Source organism: Excalfactoria chinensis, chromosome 11, assembly GCF_039878825.1.
Source record: "Excalfactoria chinensis isolate bCotChi1 chromosome 11, bCotChi1.hap2, whole genome shotgun sequence".
Classification (NCBI taxonomy): Eukaryota; Metazoa; Chordata; class Aves; order Galliformes; family Phasianidae; genus Excalfactoria; species Excalfactoria chinensis.
Window position 1 is genome coordinate 9058044 of NC_092835.1, and position 20851 is coordinate 9078894.

Here is a 20851-nt window from a genome sequence, read left to right on the forward strand (position 1 = left end):
TCTCTCTAGAAGTTAACTTGGCTTTTCCTCTCTGTTACAGCGAAGTATTGACTTAGAGCAGAGTCTCACCAGCACCTTCGCCCTTCTCAGCTGAATGGTGACATCTGAGAGGAGGGAGAAGGCTTGTCCTCATAACAGCAGTCCTGGGTTCACAGTCATAGAATCGTTTGAGTTGGAAGGGGCCTTTAAAGGTTATCTGGTCCAGCTTCCCTGCAATGAAAGGAGACATCTACATCTCGATGGGGTTGCTCAGAACCTGGACCAGCCTGACCTTGAGTGTCTCTAGGGATGGGACGTCCACCACATCTCTGATATATATTGCAGTTTTCCAGGGATTGCTAATTGCATTAAGAATTACCTTGATTTCCTGATGCCTCAATTAATTTTAATGCTTCCCACAAGGTTTAGGTAGTCAGTCTGAATTGCAGCCTGTGAAGCTTTAATCTGTACTGTGAAACAGAGCAGCATTGATTCGTGTTAGTTTGTTCAAAGCTGGGAGAAAGAATGCCAAAAGTGACATTATTAAGGTTGCTCTTGTTGTCTTAAATTGCGTCAGTAGCTTGCAGAAGGCAAGCCAAGGCTGCTAATTGCATGCTGCTACAAGGAAGCAGAAAGCTGTACCACAGAAGTGGTGATGTGGGCATTTTATAAGCGTGTCCCTGGTTGTTAGCTAATTATATTTTTTGTAGGTATGTGGGGAATTGAATGAGATATTTAAAGGCCTTTGCCATGGTACTTCATTCCCCACCTTTGGATGTGTTACGTGTGTCTTTAGTCTGCAAAAAATATTTATGCCACCAACAGCCCATGGTCACTGAGTGGTAGCACAATGGTAATGGCCACTGCAGTGAGGAAAAGCAAACAGCACAGCCCCGGTTCAGGAGAAACAAATACAAATGGGAACAGTATATTGCAGGAAAATGCCTTGGCAGCATGTGAAGAGTTAGTGGGGATTTGGTGTGTGGTGCTCATCTGTTGTCTTAGAAATCTAGGCAATAAAAAAAGCAGTGTCTGTAATGACATTCAGAGGTCTTGATTTTCAGAGTGATTAGAAAGAGTGAATGCTGTGCTGAGTTGGAGTAAAGAATTAAGAAGAGACTTTGCTTGAATGATACAGAAGCCCAAAGGGATTAGGGATGTGCTTATAAGACTACTAAACTTAGTAGCTAGGGGGAGGGAATATAGACATGTTCCTCAGCCATCAAAGAATCTTGACAAATTCCACAGATACTGGATATCTGATATTACAAATTACAGATATTACAAATTTTCAGATATTGGAAAAGTTCAATGGAGCATAAATAAAGAAGCCATAAAAACAAAATCAAATCCCTTGTAAATGGGGTTGTTGGGAGTGGAGAGTGGGGAATGGAAGCACTGTTTCTGGCAGTGGGAAGCAACTTAGATTTCATGGGTTTTGTAAACAGTTATTTGTGCTTGTTTTTTCCTCAGTAGTCAAAGAAGGTTCACAGAAGTGGTTTGGTAGTTGTAGATTGCAAACTCAGAAGCTGGATGTGTCTGATCTTACCAATATGATTATATTTATCCTGATAAAAATAGGTAGCTTGTAGAATATTTTATACTTTATCTTTTTCCAAGTAGGAAACTGTATCTGATTTATTCTGTGTGGGGTGTAGTGGTATTTCTGTTTAAGGATTCATTGCACTCAAGAGTCCCCAGTAAATGAATTGTGTCTTGGCCTAAACATGTGCTTTTCTCTGAGGCTAGGGGCTGATGTTCTGTGTATGAGTGTGTCAGGATATTGGTATGTGCTGGTATGACACATTGTCTCATGGAGGCTATTTCCTTCTATATGCATCCTGTGGCATGAAAATAAACACTTATTTATACAGTTAATTCATTAGTGGCAGTAGATGAACCTGTACAGCTGTTCTTTTTTTTCCCAGTGAAGACTGGTAGAAACCAGTTGCTGGAGGAAGCACAGAGGAGCAGCAGTGTTTTCTCAAGGACAGGTGGGGGCTGGGTCAGCACTGGCGACTGTGAGCTCACCTGGTGCACAAGGAGCTGTGAGAGAAATAGATCCATCTGTTTTCATTGTCCAGGCTAGCAGGGAAGGAAAAGAGTGGCTAGAGAGTGAAAAATATATTGGATTTCTTTCAGCTTAAATTATCAAAGTGCTGCTGCTAATGTGAGGAAAGACATTGGTTTCAATCTTCAAAAGCTCTGTAGTTCCATTCCTGTAGTGCCTTTTCAGGAGAATTTAAACTTTTAAGGCCAGGTTCTTGAGGGCAGCTCTGTCCTATTGGATGCTCTAGGAATTGGTGCTTTGGTATTTTGGGAATGTGGGATTAAATTTCCAGGATTCTTAGATGCTTTCTGAAATGACCTTGAATCTTCTAAGCCAATCTTGATTTAAAAGCTTGTCTAATAATCCAGGAGGGGCATGAAGAGATTCCATATCTCAGAAATGAGTAGCTGCAGCCTGTGTGATCTGCTTGCCATCTTCTGAGCAGCCCTGCAGTGCCCTGGTTCACCGTGCAGGCTGCTATTCTGCAGTGGGATGGAGGAGCTGCTCTGGCCTCCTGTCAAGAGCACAGCTCTGCACCTAGAGAGACATTGCATAAAGTGGGATTTGTTGAAGTTCTTAGGAGTAATATAAGAGCTTGAAATACTTGAATAAAAGTGCTCCTGTTGCTCGTACTTGTTAAACAAAATTGAGAGTGATGCATAACATCTTGGTTGTAAAGTTTTGCTTTGGCTCCATTCTTGATATGAATAATAATGTCTTCGTGTCTTTGGTTTGTGAAAACTGGGCTTCTACCCTTCATGCATTATCCGTCATGGAACTGGGTTATCTACCCAGTTAAAAATGATGTTTCAACTACTGGTGTATTTTGTATGCAGGTGGCATGAAAATGAGGATTGATTTTGTAGGATGGGGCAAGCAGGAATTATGATTTAAAAGCCAGTGCTGTCTCTAGCAAAATGCTCCTATACGTTCTTCTTTCCTGTAGTGATTTTCTGATTAGTTCAATGTCAAACAATCTCCCTCACTCATTCTTGTAGACCTTTGCTCAAGTACCTGTATTAAGTAATTTGAATTTATTATGGTAAGCTATGTACACTTAGCAGTACAGCAGAATGCTTGCCACTTTGCTGCAGAGCATCTCATGTGCTGTGACCTAAGCAGTTCTGACAGCAGAGAGTTCAACTGCAGCATAGAGTTGTGATGGTACTTACAGTGCTAGGAGGTCTGCCTGTGTACAATATCCACTTAATGCAGCCTAAATCCAGGGAGCTGTCTGCTGGTCCTGCCACACTCTCTAATGGCTGTTAATAACAGCTGTTCTGGTCACCCTTCTGACTGAAAATCTATCTGGTGCTGTTGCATCTCATGAGGCAGATCAGAATTGACGTTTTTATTGATGTGACTGCTGTCTGCTGAATACTAGGGGACAAATAAAAGTAACTGAACTCAAAAAGGAGGGGAAAAGGTCATTTGTTTGGTGGAATTACCAGCGAGCTGAAATGGGTAGTTAAGTAAGTGCTCCTTTAAAAATACAATTTGAAATATATTTGAAAAATGAAGAATTAAGATGAGCTTTTTAGCTATCAGTTGTTTTAATAACCTACATTTATGTTCTTGAATATAAAAATCATTTCGTGATCAACTTTATTATATGAATCCATGATGCAGACAAATCTCATTTAACACTTCTGTTTCTTTTCCAGTGGATGTAGTATTTAAAGCGAAAAGTTTGCTACACAATTGTTTCAAAATGAAGTGAATTCTCTTCGTTAGCTTTTGCTGTTTCCAAGCTACTTTGATGTAATGTAGAGGGTCCAAATAGCGATGTATATTTTAGTGGATCATCCAGTACTGATTTGCAGGGGGTGGGGGAAAGGAGAGAGACTGATAAGTGCAGAGTGTGGCTGTGGAAGATGCCCAGTTGAGATCCTGGTGAGGGAAGCTGATTTGTCAGCAATGGCAATGCAGTGTTCCAGCAGTGGAAGACAAGTGCTTAAAGAAACCTGGATTTAGTTTTTTATATTAGATTACATTTTGTAGATAAACTGAACTCCATGACTGTAATATACTTAGCCTTTGGTAATGCATTTAACTTATTATCACACAGCATTGTAATTAGTTGTGTGCGATACTAATAAGGTACACATTAAGTAGATGTAAACTGGCTAACTGACAGCTGTTAGGATCAAATCCTTTTTTAAGCGTCATGTTGTTTTTTTTCATGACTAGGGCTACAGAGGAGTTGATATTAAGTCTGATGGTATTTGACTTATCAGATGTAATTCCTAGATCCCAATAAATCTTATAGATTTGGATCTTTGAGAGTTACTAGGTCATCAGAGGATGGCACAGGATGGATGTCAAGCTTATGGTGAGCATCCAGAAAAGGGCCACAAAGAAGATCAGATTGGCTGAAAGAGATGTGCTTGTTCAGTCTGGAGAAGAGAAGAATGCAGGGAGACCTTATTACAGCCTTCCAGTTTTTAAAGGGAGATTATAAACAGGGAGGGGAGAATTTTTTACGCTGATAGTGATAGGACAAGGGGGAATGGTTTTAAGCTAAAGGAGAGAAGATTTAGATTTGATGTCTGGGGGAAGTTTTTCACTGAGAGGATGGTGAGGTGCTGGAATTGGTTTCTCAGCAAGGATGTGGATGCTCCATCCCTGGAGGTGTTTTATGGCCAGGTTGGATGGGGCACTGGGCAGCCTGAGCTGGTGCTTGATCTACTGGTTGGCAACCCAGCCTCTGGCACGGAAGTTGGAATTATGTGATCCTTGAGGTCCTTTCCAATTCAAGCCATTCTATGATTAAAATGATGGAAGGTTAAGTTGTATGATCTGGGTAATTTGATCAGCTGAGTTTGTTATTTTGTATTATTAGTACAAAATGTGCTTTTATATAGACAAGAGAGAGGTCAAATTTAAGAAAGATTTAGGTGAAAGCTACAGAATACTGACCACATGATCTGGACGTAAATTAGAAATGAGGGCCTGCAAACAGCAGCACACATCCTCTGTGTAGCGAAACTCTCAGAAAGAGCTAATGAGGCTTCTAAATCTGCATCAGAACAAAGGCTTAATTACCTCAGGGAACAAATCTAATCCAAGGTAACTTTTCTTTAATTCTTTGTCTATAATACTCGTGTTGGTTGTCTGTATAGAAAGCAGTACTCTAATGTCAGCTCCATTTTAAAACCGGTGCAAAGAGAAAAGGTTTTCACAAGAAGTAAGAGTCCCTTTATGCAGAGTTAAGTGGGCAAAGGCATTTTGGTACATGCTTAAATGAGCATCCTTTAAAGACCTTGCTTTAAAGTGTGTGTTCCACTTCAGTAAGATTAAGTGGTCTAAGCAGTGTACAGGTACTGCTGGAGCTACTTGAGCATGTGAACAGAAAGCCCCGTGCAGTTCTTAGCTGATACCAGTTCATACTGCCTGTTTCCCTGTCTTCCTGTGTGCCTTCATCCTCTCCTGAGGGGAAGGAGCCGTGTTTGGTAGGTCACAAGTCTGTATAAAGAGAACAGATGATGCCATTTTGGTCCAAAAGCAAGACCGCGCCTCCTGCAGATGCAACCTTGCTATGAAGTTTCACATCTTGACACAAGCAGTTTCAAGTCTGGAGTGCATATGTAGCTTTTCAATTTCTTTTTGGATAGATACAAAAATCACACTCTGGCCAAGTACTGGGATTCCTTTCATTTACTGCTTTGGAGCCTCTGCAGCACCAGGAGTGGCGTAACTGAAACACCCTCAAGAGTTTTAGGGAAGCAGTAAACTGTTGTGTTTTTATAGCTGGTTGATGTCATCCTCAATTCTGCATGGTGTTAATTCTTTCTGATGAAAGCAGGGGATGTGCAGAAACTGATGAGCACTGAGCTAGGCAGTTTCCTGTATGTTGCTTATGAGCTTTGCCTGACAGCTTAAATTGTTTCAAGTTCTGCAGAGGCTGATCTTCCTCTTCACTTTCATCTGAATGACAGTTCTTAATAGGCAACGTGGACCAAAGGAACCACAGTCAGTATTACTGATTTATTCGTAGGTCTGAGTGAGGAGAGCAGCAAGGGCTTCAGTGTTCTTGAGTCACCTTTACTGAGTGCTTTTCATTCTACTCCCCATACATACCTGGTAACAGTGTTTATTTTGAAGGTTGTATGTATGTGAAAAGTTCTCAGGAGCTTTAGTTTTTAAAGCTTCATTCTGATGAATGTAGCTTTGTAACATTCCCCACACATGAGCCGAACAGCAGGTATGTTGACACTTCCAGGCCAGCTTGCAGGAGAGTATGTCCTCCTGTGTCCTTTGAAATGCTTTCTGGTGCTGTTACATCAGACAAACTTGGATTTAAGTTTCTGGTCTGCTGGGACAGAAGATTGCTGGATGCTCAACAGATTAATCTGGACATTTCTAGCTATATAATGTTAAGCTGTTGATACATGTTTTCTTTACTCTGAGTCTTTTCCAAAGACTTACAAGTCCTCTCTAGATTTTTATAACAGATACTTCATGCCCCAGGAGTAGATCCTTGGAGTCATCTATCTCAGGCTTGGCTCTCAAAAGAGTAATTCCATGGGATTGAAGAGACAAGTGTTTGAAATTCAGGAGGCTATAAAATTGATTTTTCCACAAAGAAGTAATTTGTGGTAAATGTTGTGGTCCTCCGGGCAGCTATTCACTGATTTTATATGACCAGGACCCTTGAAACATGGGCAGAAAGATTAGAGAAGGACATTTCTGATCTGTCATTTATCTGCACAAGCCAAGGAAACTTTTTTCTTTCTTTTGACCACGTAGTATCTGGAAGCAGATCCAGCCAAACATACCTCTTACTGTAGGCTCCTCGGGGTGCTGGGGTCAATGTCTTGGTCTAGGAATGAAAACTGTGATTTTAGGAAAAATGTGGATAATATTCTGTAGTTAATTAGATGAAATGTTTGATCAAGTTTTCCATATTTAGCTGCACAATCTTTGCTAGCAAAGCAGCAGTGTGGTGTGTTACACCAGAAGATGTGTGGGAGAGCAAGGAGATGTTGCACAGGTCTGCCTTCTGAGAACTAAAGCTCAGTCCTCCAGAGGAAGTGAGAGTCTCTCCCTTCCCATGTTTGTGGTGTGCCCGGGGTACTCAGCATGGTGTTGTACACTCTGTCCTTGCCTAAGTGGAAGGTCTCTTCAGGCAGAGAAGGAAGTCAATGCATACTGGATAAAGTGCCATCTTCAAACAAAAGCACTTAATATACTTAGCATTTAAATAGGGAAATTAATCTGTAAAGAAGACAAGCAGTTGCTTTCAACCATATACCTCTGATTATCTTCTAAAATAATGTTATGTTTCTGGTGCTGGACTTATTACTGTCCTTTCTGAGCACTTCTGACAGAGTATTTCTTATTGAATATTTCTCACTTAATATGATCGTGCATGCTGTCTTTAAGTATATGTGTCCATGGACATCTACTGGGAGGGGCCATAAGAGACAATAAGAACAGTATCCTGGTTAGGAGGCCAAGTAATGTGATGTGGTGGAATACACATTATGTACTATAAGTAACAAATGTGAGTTTTTTTCTTCAGAGTACGTCTGTTGTAGTCTTTTTAAAAAGTATGGAGTGCTCTTGATAAACCTTGATAAAGCACGTGGGCACGACCGTGTTTATCCCTGACATCTGTTAAGTTTGAATACTTAAATATTCAGATTATCTTTTCAGGCATGTTCTGCTCAGGAGGTAGTTGTGTGCACTTCATTATGTTCTGTTGTTTCTGTTTAATCAGGATATAAATGTGCAGCCTGCTTGGTAGAGCATTTTTGTGCCATACGCAGAGATAGACAAAAAGGAAAATGAGAAGGTTTATATGAATCAGATTGTGCAGAACCTTGCCCTGTGTATTGAAATGTGTACAGTGACTTCATCATAACTGCCTGTGATGTGAAAACATCTTACCGTCAGCATTTGTTAAATAATTGATATTTTCAAAGGAAACTTAAAGTGAACCCAGCAATTTCATTATCAATCCAAACAGAAAAAATAAGCTTATGAAAATTAAATTTAACATCTCAGCCAATAAAAATAACATATGCTTTGGGTTGTTTGTCAAGTGCAGTTTATTAGGAAACTCAACCACGTTTCTCTTTTAAGCTTATTCATTTCTTTGTGCCCAATTCAGATCACTGAAAGTAGTAAAATGCTACGGCAGAATTTACTCTGTGATACTATTACTTGGAACGTTCCAAACAGAGTTTAAAAACGTATTTAATACATTTAATTTATCGGTTGTGAAGTTGTCTCAGCAAAAAATGTTATGATGCTAACATGCAGTGGTAAAGGCTGGATTACCACAGGACGTTGGATGTTGCCGACCAGCTATCTGTGCATGGCATGATTTGGAAAGAAATTACTGTCACATATTTGCATTAGAAACTGGATTAGATGTAGCATAGGATAGCTGACCTTTGATCATTCTTGTGTCTCAGCCTTCCATTAATGCAGAAGTTGAGAAGCTGGGTGCCATCATCATGTTACATTCATCTCCCACCCTCCCCTCCAAGATGGAGGAAGAGGAATTTCCTATCTAAATGAACTTGGTGGCTCCTGCAGTGTGTTGAGCGTCTTGTGGCTGTGTTTTTCCTAAAATCAGATGAGGAAAGGAGTAGGAGTCTCCTTATGGTTTTTCCTTATCTAGCAGGTTTTAAGTAGCCTTATGCTTTGAGTTCAAGAATTTTGCAGACATACATGAGTAATAATAAGGATAAAGTATTTATCTTCATTATGGTCACTTACAGCTAATTTCTTTTTAGCATTTTAACAGGATCTATAGGGAGTCATTTGGATTTTAGGCTTGGAGATAATTGAGTACCTTTCTGCTGCAGAGAAGAAATGCAGAGAGAATTGGCTCAAAGCTAAAACAAGATTCCTGTACTAGCACATATATTAAACTTCCTTTTATTTGGTTGTCACCCCAATAGGAATGATTAGTGGGTTGTGAAGAAAGAAAATGTATTGCATTACATCTATTAAAGCATGTTTTATATGTAACAGTAATTAAAATATAATTGAAATCATGAGTTCTCCTAATTATTGGCTTTACATAATGCATAGTTAAAGAGTGAGCGTCTATAAATGTGTCCTTTTTACACATCCAGAAATGGTTTGCTGGCAGCATTTTAATTAAAGATGGATTAGTTAAAATGCAGTTTAATCATTCTGTCATCAAAGGATTTAGACCTCATTAATTAGCTGTTGATAAATAGGTTTAAACTGCAAAAAATTTAATTTAAAATCTGCCAGTTGAGATCTGGAATTATTAGAGTTGGAGAAATGAGTCTAAGAATTTCATGCCTTTTCTTTCTGTAATATGAGATTAAGCGTGAAATCTAGACTACTACAGAACTTAGTTTACATGAGTACAAGAGTGCTTCAGAACTGTTGAAGAAATAAGGAGATCCTTCTTAAGGACCATTGCCTTGTGGTGTGGTGATAGGTATCTGTTTTATGTATTTGGTGAAGACTGTAAACCTGTTTAAAAATCCTGTGCTGTATAAAGGATTGTGCTGCCATGTTAACTATCTAAATGCAGTGGATGGGAAGTTTCAGACATGTAAGCAGGAATGTGAGTCAAAGTGCAGAAACCAATGATGGTGTTGTGTTGGAGGATACGTTTTGCAACTTGTAACACACTCTCTACTTCTGTGATCTCCTTTGACATCAACATTGAACCACCCAACCAAAGGGGTGTTGAAGACAGCATGTAATGTGTTCATGTGTTTAATGTTGTAGTGGACTCCAGAATTGCACTTGTAGTCTTGTAGCTCTATTAACTGTGGGGACAATCGCTTAACTTCATGGCTTGCAGTGATCTAATCATACCCGAAGCATTAGTGATGGCACACTTTTGTACCACATCCTTCTGTAACCAGAAGTAATGGTAGTCCTTTAACTCACTAAAGCTCTAATGAAATCCTTTGTTACAATAACTGGTGTTGTTTTCATAGCAGTTCCATTGCAGACTTTGCAAATATGGGAGAGCCACATGCAATACAAAGTTGCTGTAGGTTGAGGTTGTATGTATGGAAGAAGAGTCAGGTAGGCCTTGACTCATAGAATCGCTGAGGTTAGAGAAGACCTTCCATCTAGCCCAGCCATCAGCCTATCACTGCCACACAAGTTTTTGAGAATTAGTCTTTGCAGGTTTGTACTATGAATGTCTTAATCAGTTTAATTTCTATCAAACAGTAACTATGAGGATATAAATCGTTGTCATAATATTTGAATCTATAAGTCAGCTGATTTTTATGCAGTTTAATGAATTCTGACAAATGATAGATGCATTTTCCATGTAGATTTAAATGAGTTTCAGGAAAGTACTAATTTGACAGCCATACTGAAGGTTTTCTTTAAATACTTCTTGAGTGCAAGTTCAAGATCAAGGGATTGATTTATTGAAGAGGTGTTTTTGCAGTGTGCTCCTGCGGCTGCCTGTCTCTGCGCAGGGCGATAGGGGACACAGTTCCACATACGTTATTAAACTAATGCATGGTATTGTGGTGTGTATTTGTTTTCTGCCCCAAAATCTATTGTTAAAATTTTATGTGTGCAAAGTGATGGGGGAAAGCCTGCTTCGTGTGGAACAGGTAGCTGTGATTATAGATTACCTTCAATCACTGCAGATCGTATGTGATGCTTATGACAGTTCTGGGCTTTGTCTTATGTGTGGGCTTCCTGTTTCATGTGTCTCTGGTTTCCAGGTAGCACTGACAGCTGGTGAAATGGCTTTGCCTTCATGGGCCTTGTTTCCTGAAGGAATGCATCCCTTCTGGTCTGTGTACTTTTGTATGATTAAAATATATCTGCATGTGGGCAGGACTTGCCCTCTGTTCCTGCCCTGAGTTCTGGCTTGTCATCCATCTTAGTGCAGAGAAGTAGCGCATTTAGAAATACCAACATGAATTTTTGATTACCAAGGTGAGGCCATTCATGCCTATTGCTGCTTCTACTCAGCTTTTCCTTATTTCATTATAGATGTTCTGCACTGTAGTTACATTAATATTCTACTAGTTTCATGTCATACCTGCTTACTAAAGTTACGGTCCTTCTGTTCCTTCTGAACTCAAATGACATTTTTCTCTTCTAAGCACCTATTATTACCTGGAGTTTGCTGCAAATAATAAAAATAACTGAGTTAAAGAGGACAAAAAAAATGAGAACAGAATTTAGAATTATTGACTTTTTTCAAGAAATGTCACAGTTCTGCCTTGTACGTGGCACACATGAGGGTGATGCTCAGTAGAGATGCCTCACAATGCAGCAACGTGCAGTATTTTTGGCTAATATTAAACTTTAGCTGCTGCACTCCGTGGCAGAGCAGCCCAGCCATCAGGATGTCAGCAGCAGTAGCCTCAGCAGTTGAATTTAAGAGGTTGGTGCATAAAAGTGTTTTTCTTTCCTGGTATTTCTGGAGAGTATGTTCTATTCTAAGCCATTCCTAGCCGTGTGGACCACCTAGTTGATAATGTTGCCTATATAATATCTTTAATGATGTCTCTTGGGACCTAGGTCTGAAATATAGGAGAAACTTCTGTTCACCTGCTCAGAGCATTAATTCTGCTTGATCTGATGGTAATTTTAATCCACCATTTGTTCATGAATAGAAATCTGGGTGGTTTTTGCTCTTCTGCACTCCCCTTTATTCTATCACACTGAAGTTTTGACACAGTGAGGTTCTACTGAAACAACCTTGGACACATTTTGCAATACTGCAGCATTGTGTTGTGAACAGAATGAAATCGGGATTAGATAAACAAAACCTTAAAACATCTGGTAACCCATGGAAAAGGAACAACATTGCAAAAGTAGTATAACAAAGCAAAGTGCCCTGTGTTGAAGAACATCGTGGCTTCTGAACAAAGCATTGCTTGCCTGGGTTTATGTCCCTTGCTCAGCTGTTAGTCTGAGATCAGAAAGCCTTCTCCCTTCTGTCTGGTGTGTAAGTACTTCAGATACCAAACTGTATTTACTATGGCTTAATAATTACATGTGATCTGGGCTTTATAGCTTCCTCGTGTTAAATACTTACATGTCTAGATGATCAAAACAGTGGCTGTCAGTCCTGCTATAAATAGATCAACTTTGGAAAATTCAGCCTTTTGTGAATTCTTTGGGGAAAAAAGCTTTGGTTTTTAGCCTGTGTTGTGGCTGTTCTTGATACTGAACACTGTACAAAAGCATAAGGGCACAGTGTTGTTGTAATTCAGCAGTAATTCAATTCTCATAGCTATTCACCTATGTCTTGCAACTGTACTTGTTAAAAAAAAAAAGAAAGAAAATCCTCTGAGTGCTGTATGAAATTCTCTTAAGCTACTGTGGTTTCAATTCATGGTTTCAAAGTTGAAAAACCACCTGCTTGCATTTCAAGGAGAGTCTCACGGGCTTTGTTCAAAGAATGCTATTTTTGAAGTGTGTGAAGATTTCTTTTTATTAGGAGGCAACTTTCTCAAAAGTGCGCTGAGGAAATTATTGTGAATCTGAAACATCCTCAAGCCAGTGAGTGATCGTTTGTGGGGGGGAAACATAGATTGTATTTTCAGTGCAAGCACCTTAATGGGTTACTGACCCAAGAGCATCCTTGACCCTTCCATGGATTGTGTGCATGACAAGGGAGGTTAAGTTTCTGATAGCCAGTCTGTGATACACAGTCTGCAAAACTGGTGTCTGAGCTAGCAGTAGGCAGCAGGTGTGTTCCTGAAGAGGCTCCCTTATCTGGCAGTAATGCCTCGGGTGATTTAATGAGGTTGGTTGTCTGGCCTAGGCAGACTTGGGGTGGATGGGTAGTTGTTCCTCCCTTGCCAAGTCCTGCAGCCTGGGTTACTTGAAGACACCCTACTGGGGTATAGGGGTCATGGGGAGGTGCCCCTGAGGATGTGGTAGGTAATGTCGCAGTAACTTGACCTAAATTACTTAATTGTATTTGTATTTAGAAGTTGAAGCTTTTTGATCTAGAGTGTCTTGGTTTTGGAAGTGAATAGCTGAGAAGTATAAATTGTGGTTGTCTTCTGAATATCATGACTCAGAGCAAACAGCAGGAATTAAAATTAGAGATTACTTGTTTACTTCTTTGGGGAAATAAAAACCCCACTTGGCAGAATGCACATGAATGCATTTTATTTTGGTGACATGGAAGACCTGAAAAGAAGTGTGGGGGAACTCATTACTGATTGTTACTGTCCCTCCTCCCTTAAGTGCCTGTGTTCCATGAATCCATCTGAGTTAGGAGGATGGTTAATATTAAGCTATTGGTTTCAATTTGCATTTCTGGCATGGATCTGGTTGGAATTGTTAGAATGCATTAATCAGCTGTAGGAACTGGACTGGAGATGATTTTAAGATGCAGGCATCGTTGTCAGAGTGGTTCACACAACTTGTCAGACCATCCATAGCAGGTTTTACTGCAGGACCTTGTGGAGTTGTGACTTTTCAAACATTTTGGAAGTTTGTTTGAATGGATGCAGTACTTCTCAAAAATACCAAGTGTACATGTTTTCCTGTTATTTCTAATAATAAAGAACCCACACAGTCAATTCTTGGCAGAGCAATGGTGATGATGTTAATGTGCACCTCAGCAAATCTACAAGAGTTGGAGTGGGGTGGGAGCCGTCCTGTGAGATTTACTTGAGTTAATGGAGGTTAGTGTTTCCTCTTCTTTCAGTTAATGGGGGGGAACAAAAAACACTTGAGGTTTTTTTTTAAAGCTACAATTAAATTCTAATATAATATTGCTAATCAGTTAAAGATGATGTTTTTGGCACCAAAGCCAGAATGCATCTTTGTATTTATTTTTAAAAGAAGAAAGGAGAGGAAGGAAAAAAGATGTTGTTCCAAAGCAGTGAGTGTGTGTTTAAAAGGTAAAATCTCACATGCAAGTACACCAGTGGCTGATCTGTATACATGACTGAGATGGTAAGTGCATGATAAGTAATGCATACACCCTCCAGGGAAATACTGCATAAAACATGGCAGAAAAGCTTTGAAACACATGAAAGAGGAAAGAAAGAGATGCTTAACTCTTGCATCTGTTGGTTGCATTAAATGCTCACAGAGAGCATCCAGCATTAACATGAAGCTGCCTCTGCTCATAAGGAGTAGGGAGAGGTCAAGATGCAGTGTTTGCAGTAAATATGGAGCACCACATTTAATGATATTCTATCCAACTATCTCAGGCTTCTTACCTGTGCATTCCACTTTTTGATAAAGACTATTCCAGTGGATAGAAGTGAAACCCTGGTGTGATAGGGTTTAGTGGCAGGATCTGCTTTGTCTTCAGTGGAGCCAGGGTTTTAACTACAAAGCACTGGCAGCTTCTGTAATTCTTTATCTGTGGTGTTGGTTTTTTTTGGCTTTGAAAAGCCAACTTTTGCCATTAAAAGGATATGCCATCCTTCACTTATTTTAGACAGGCTATCCAAAGCAGTCTGTGATAGCAATGCTGAATTTCTTGCCAACCACCTGAATGTGTTTCTGATGAGTCATAGTCTGAAAAAGTAAATTCACAGCGATGTGAGTAGTTTTACTGCTTGTACTGGATAACTCATCACCTGGCAGTCAGGTTCTCTTCAGCTCAATCACATAAGCAGCTCCTCACTATGTAAAGAAAGTCCACAGTGTTTGATGAAATGATCAGATTTCCTTTTTTAGAAAAAAGAAAGTTCAAGCAGCAGATGGATAATACGAAGCCTGTCTTAATTTATTTACTGCTTTTTACTGCTAATCTGGGAGTACTGCAAAAGGTGACTGCTGTTATTGTGCTGCACAGTTTCATATAAATTCCAACCATGAATATGTGATCAGTTGTCATATGGAAAAACAAGCCCTGCTATCCCTGCATCAGTGATGATGGAAGGATGTTTACAACCTTCATTATTTCATTTTTAAAGCTCTTTAGAAGGTTACTTAAAGTTTCTGACTGGAGGAAATACTTTATCCAATAATTTAGCATGAAGGGTCTATAAAACACGATAGAAGTTGCTTCCCGGGACATAACTATACATATATAATGGCATAAGATATTGTTTTGCAAAATGTTTGTGCTGTGCTGTGTCCTGCAGAATAAACCTTACCTGCAGGCAGGTTGGGAGGAGCACATCTGTAACTTTGCTTCTATGTGAGGGCAAATTGTGGTTTGGATTATTAATTTCCTTAGCCAAATGCAGTGCTCTGTCACTACATCAGTTCCTCTTTAGCTTCTCTTTCATTTGACCTGTTCTTTGCAGTTACTGGTTTCTGAGGCAGGAAAAAAAAAATCAGTTTTTCTGCTTTGCAAAGCCACAATGGTTTGAGCAGAAAGTAAATCTTGTATAATGTGTCTCCCTGCTAAGTCCTTAAATGTAGGCTTTTCTTTGTCCTTTTGTGATCAATCTGTACGGTTTGCTTTGTTTCTCTTTAAATACTGTCATCTTGTGTAATTTTAAAATCTAGTTTGGATTTACAAGCATGTAATGTCTTTAATATCCTTCAAAGAACTTGAATTGCGTTCTGTGGATTGTTTCTGCAGGATAAAATCACAACATCTCTATTCTTTGAATAGCACCATTATCACTCTGTGTTAATGAAATGATTTCAGTATTACAACAAATGAGTTTTTGAATCCATTCAGTATTAAAGGGAATTGGATCGTAATTAGAACATATTTCAAAAAGAGTAAAAGGATCCATGGTATGTGCTTAGCTCTTAAAACACCTAATGCTATATTAATTGTGCTTTGGGCACATCTGCCCTCCTATGAAGGGGACTTTGACAGTAAAGATGAAAACGTTTTAATGCTTTTGAGGCTGAAGAGCTCCTCCAACAGGATGTCAATGCAACGGGGAGCAGCATTCAGAGGCACTGTGCTGCACTTAAATAAGGGGTGAGGTGACCCATGCAGCTGTCGAGCTGTAGGGCATGAGCTCAACGAGCGCTCACCTAGGCAGGTAACCCAGTAATGAGCCAGGATTGGTAGCAGCTCAGCTGTGCTGAGGCAAGGCTTGCTTTCCTCTCTGTCTTGTGATGCTTCTGAATGCACTAATAATTACCAGCTCTCTTTCTTTGCAGCCTTTTCCAGCACTACTGCTACACCCGAGGTGGCATGCGCCATACTTCCTACACTTGCATCTGTGGCAGGTAAGTTGATGGCTTCTATTGAATTGTTGAAATGTTTATTGTCAGTTTCCCGCTGGATAATTGTAATATTGTTCCTTTGAGGCATGCGGTGTGTTTGTGAGTGCCACCAGAGTAAGGTTTGAACTGTTTCCTCTGGAAAAGCCAAGAAAAGGTGGCAGGTGTCAGATCTTAAAGGGCTCAGTTACAGGTTCTACGATGCCTGCTGCTGCCAAGATATAGCTGTGTGCTCGTATCTTTGCTACAGTTGGCTCTTTTATTAAGTAGAGTTATGAAGAAGGGCTCTAGAGCTATTCTTTGTTGTTCACAAATACTATTTTTGGAATACACCTGAAGTATTTCATAGCATTTTCAAACTTCTTTGAGGTTATGCTGCACTAAAATTGATTTGGGGAAGTGAGTTTTGGAAACATTTTGCTCTCTTTTCTTGCTCAGCAGCTGGTGTTGGAGCTTTTGAGTTTGAGAAAATACAACTTTTTATAAGAAGTTCTCCCTTCAGTTGTAGAAATGCACGTTTTTAATTCGAAGAATTTCAGGATAATAGTGAAGGATACATGTGAAGGACAGCTGTGCACTTTGTGCAGAGATTAACCCCATTTAGTTAATGGATATCCAGTCAGAAATATATAACAGATAAGGTGCATCTATTAATACATAGACTCCGCTGCTAGATCTAGTGATACTCAAGGCATTTGTCCAAGTTTACATAGGTTTTTTTATTTAAAAAAAATAAAAAAAATTAAGCTAATGACAATGTTATTTTGCTTCAGGGGTAATGAAAATGATCAGTATCTCTGCTTTGTTCTGCTGTTTACTCAATTCATTATTTGCAAATGCAGTTTTCCAGTTTATATGCCAAATTGCAGTAGGAGCATGAGCAGTTTTATGGCAAATTGTGCATCTAAATTGTCAGGAAATTTTCCTGTTTTAAGTACCATCATATAACTTGAGAATTAACATCCCATTGCAACAAGACTTCATCTCTGTGGTATCATTACTAGCTGAGAAGGTAAAATCACGTTGTCTCTGTGCATGATTTTCCACTGCCGTACAGACTGCACACTTACAGTGCATCAGAACCCATGCTGCAGAACTGGATTTGGGTACAGAAGCTAGAAGCAGGGATGCCATAGCTAACCCTATTGAAACTCCTACTGGAGTAGGAAGGTGGTGTGAAGCATAGTGAGTCCTTGTCATGGTACAAGATCCAGATGGCATCCTGATATGTGATTTTAGCTGGGAGTTGGCACTGTATTCTACCTCTGCTACTGACAACAGAGACAAACTGGGTTTAAAAGTAAAACAACAAAAAGGAAAAAAGCCTTTGTAAATGAAAAGCTGCGTTCTGATTGTGAGTAATGAAGTAAGAACAAATAGAATTAACCATTTTAGGCTAGGTCCTAATAAAATAGATACAAGTAGATCTAGTTGATGAACTCAATTAACATAATAATGGTAAAAGTAATAGGCGTTTTTAATTACCATGGAAATGTGATTGTAGATACTATGCTTAACTACATTTAAGATTAAAAATAGCTTTTACAATTAGGCTTTTTGAACAGTTAGTATGATTCTGTTCATTCTGAGTTCTGTTTTTTTTCCCCAAACTTCAAACAACAATATTTGACACGTTCTTTCCTTTTTAGTCACTGGCCTGATAATAATTTCCAGACAAGAGAATCATGTTTTTAATTAAAAAATGTTTTCTGTTCAGGTTTTAGAAAGGTGCTCTATAAAGCAGATGACAAGAGTTATCAATGCTGTCTTTCATGTAGAAGTCATTTGCTGCAGTTTGAGTGTATGCATTTATTGCTGTCCTGTCCAGTACTGATGCTGATCAGGAGATGGTGAATGGATATTTGATGCAACTTAATATGTGTCATGTATTCACTCCTGTGTATTCACTGTCTAATCAGTTAAGAATGATAACACACGTCAGTGCTACGGCTTGTCACATAGTTTGCTTAGTGCTGGAGTTAGCAATGCTTTCAGAGGTTGTCAGCTTGTCAATGGTTTGAAGCCCCAGCTGATGTTATGTAAATGCAAATAAAGGAGAATTGTGGTACCTGATAAACAGACTTAGATATATTCAACTGAAATCTCTGAAGCATTGATTTCAGAGGGGTGTGCAAATACTGTGCAGTGCCTTGAAATTCAGACTGCTCCTTGCAGTGCCTTAGTGTACCTAGTGGTTATTTTGCAGAGGAGGAGGGTGAAGGTTAAGGCTACAGTACTTACTGTATCCATGCTTTTAATCCTTTTCAACACAACGTTTTAAAGTTTCATCTCTTAGATGAAAAAGTGAAGAGAAGACTGCTAATGCTTCCTTCTGGATTGACTTCATAGTTTAAATTGTGATGGAAGTAGCTTGCTGGTTCAGTTTGTGGCCTGTTGATTTTTTCTTCAGATCTTACCACAGAGCTAATAGCTGCTCTTTTTCTTATGTTTGATACGCAACTTAATCCTTTTCTTAAAATATTACTGACATACCTTCTCTTTCTTCTGCTCATTTCTTTTCACGCTGTTTCCTGATTTGGCATGTATTTTGAGGCCTATTTTCCCTTCCTAGTAACCTGAATCTTTTCCCGCTGTTTGCAATCTCAGTGGTGCTAATTTGCTGCTTTTCTGCTGCTCCATGTAGTTCCTTCTGTAACAAACATGTCTTTGGCATCAGTTAGAGGCAAATTATTAAAGGGATGGAAATAGGCCCATAGAAGTCTGTTAGAAGATGTTTCAGCTGTGCTGCCCAGAGGCAGACTTGGACATCCCTGTTGCTGACCTGCGGAGGCCCAGAGCCACCCTCCTCACAGCTCCTGGTGTGGAACTCTGGCTCTGGTGTGAGAACTTTGGACTGTTGCTCTTTGGGGGAAAGAAGGAGCTTCTCCAGCAAAGCTTGTTTGCTTTCTGATGGCTTGGGGGTACTGTTTAAATTGTTTTGAAAGCCACCTTGAAAGTCTCACAAATCATTATGAACAATTCCTGGTTAGCTGTAACGTTCACCTCATGGGTACATGTCGCTTTAGGGAAGCTTCTTAGCATTTCTTCTCAAGCATCTTCCTGCCCTTAATGTGTGAAGGTATTTCTAACGAGGAGGGGCTGACTCCTACCTCTTGGAAACAGGGCGGAGGTGTGTCCCCACCAGTGCTCAATGTGGATGAGCCATACATTTCTGAAGCGAGTCATCCCTGTCCCAGGCTTTGCATTTCTTCTGAGAGAGAAACAACTTGTGAGAGCTTTCAGGAGGAGGACTGGTGTGCCGTAGGTGCTCAGCGTGAGGGCCCTGCCTGGAGCTGGTGTGGGGAGATGGGCCTCTTGCCTGACAGAAGCCACCCAAGTGCGTATGCTGTGGGGATCTGGTCTTCTGCACCAGCTGCTCCTCTGTGTGTTACAGAGCCTGGGTTGGAGTGAAAGATAGGGAGTCTTAAATGCCAAGAAAGACTGTGTGCTGCTTAACGCCTAAGTAACAGTGGTAAAACACAGATTTGTGTGCATCTTTGGTAACAGTTGGTGCCAAACTTTACAGAAATATTTTGTAAACTAAAACCTTTACATTAAACTGTGCAAAGGAAATCCCTCGTCTTTGTATTTGGAACATCTATTATTGAAAACATTTGTGCAGTGTTCATATTTGAACATAGGAGTTGTTTATGCTGCTGAAATGATGCATAATGCTGAGTGCCAGCAGATGATAAGTAAACAAGTTATCTGCAAATATGTTAGCGTGAAGTCATGCCCTTAAGCTTCATGATAAATTTTTGGATAGTTGCTCATAAGTATGTGCTATTTGCTTCTCCTTTATCTGCGTTTCTAGAAAGAGATAAGGAATAGAGTCTGCAACTAAGATCCTGGCAAAGTGCTGTGGAGAGTGTGTGTGCATGCCACTTGTGGGGTGCTACCATTGGGGCAGCATCTCAGAGCATTGCAGCCTTAATTCTGTGTTTATTTTAACTCTTGATTTAACAACTTTGATTTTTCCCTAAGTTTTATACAATTATAAGAAATACATTCTCTGTCAGAAAATTATCCCTATTATTCTGAAATCTTACCCCATCACTCTGTTGGTGCCTACTGATTCCTACATGCTTAAACAGTAAGACAGTGATCTTGCTTTGTATTAATGTGATCCAGCCCTTTAGATTGAGCATCTTCTGAAAATTAAGAAGGCCTCTGCTTTCTCATCTATAATCCTTGCTGATGGAGTTGTTATATTCAAAAGAGTAAATAATCAATCAATTAAGTATCTAAATGCTCACAATTACTGCCTGTATCTTGAATGTAACATTTTTGGGGAAATGCAGCGCGTTTTTACTGCTTTTGCAATTGCACTTACCAGAAGTTTAACTTGAGAAATATGTCAGGTTGCACATTTACTTCAGGTACAGCAAAACATTCATGGAAATTGAACCTCACATTTCTTTCACCAAAAATACGAAGCTGTTCTACCATCACAGTTGAAAGAACAGTGTGACCAAAATGGTTTTGGTAAAAGGTAGACTGGAGAGGTCAGAGAGATGCCAGCATAACCCTGTTCCGACACTTGTATTTTTGCTTATAGCTCTTATGGCTATTGGAAGATAGAGAGCATCTGAATCTCTTCTGCAGAAGGGTCACATCTTGCAGTCAGAATAGCAAAATGCCCATTTTGTAACCATTTCTGCTGAATGAGATAACAAAACATGCTACTGCAGCCCACGCGTGGGCAGATTTTATGGCAGGTCTCACAGA

General features: G+C 39.7%; 1 protein-coding gene across 8 annotated transcripts in view; it reads left to right on the plus strand.

Annotated features, from left to right (window-relative positions):
- Positions 1-20851, plus strand: part of PEPD (peptidase D) — a 164164-nt gene that overhangs the window by 95038 nt on the left and 48275 nt on the right. For all 8 annotated transcript variants that reach the window (XM_072346140.1, XM_072346135.1, XM_072346136.1 and 5 more), the window contains one exon: positions 16061-16129. In XM_072346140.1, the coding sequence (XP_072202241.1) occupies positions 16061-16129 (69 nt within the window). The remainder of the gene's footprint in view (positions 1-16060; positions 16130-20851) is intronic.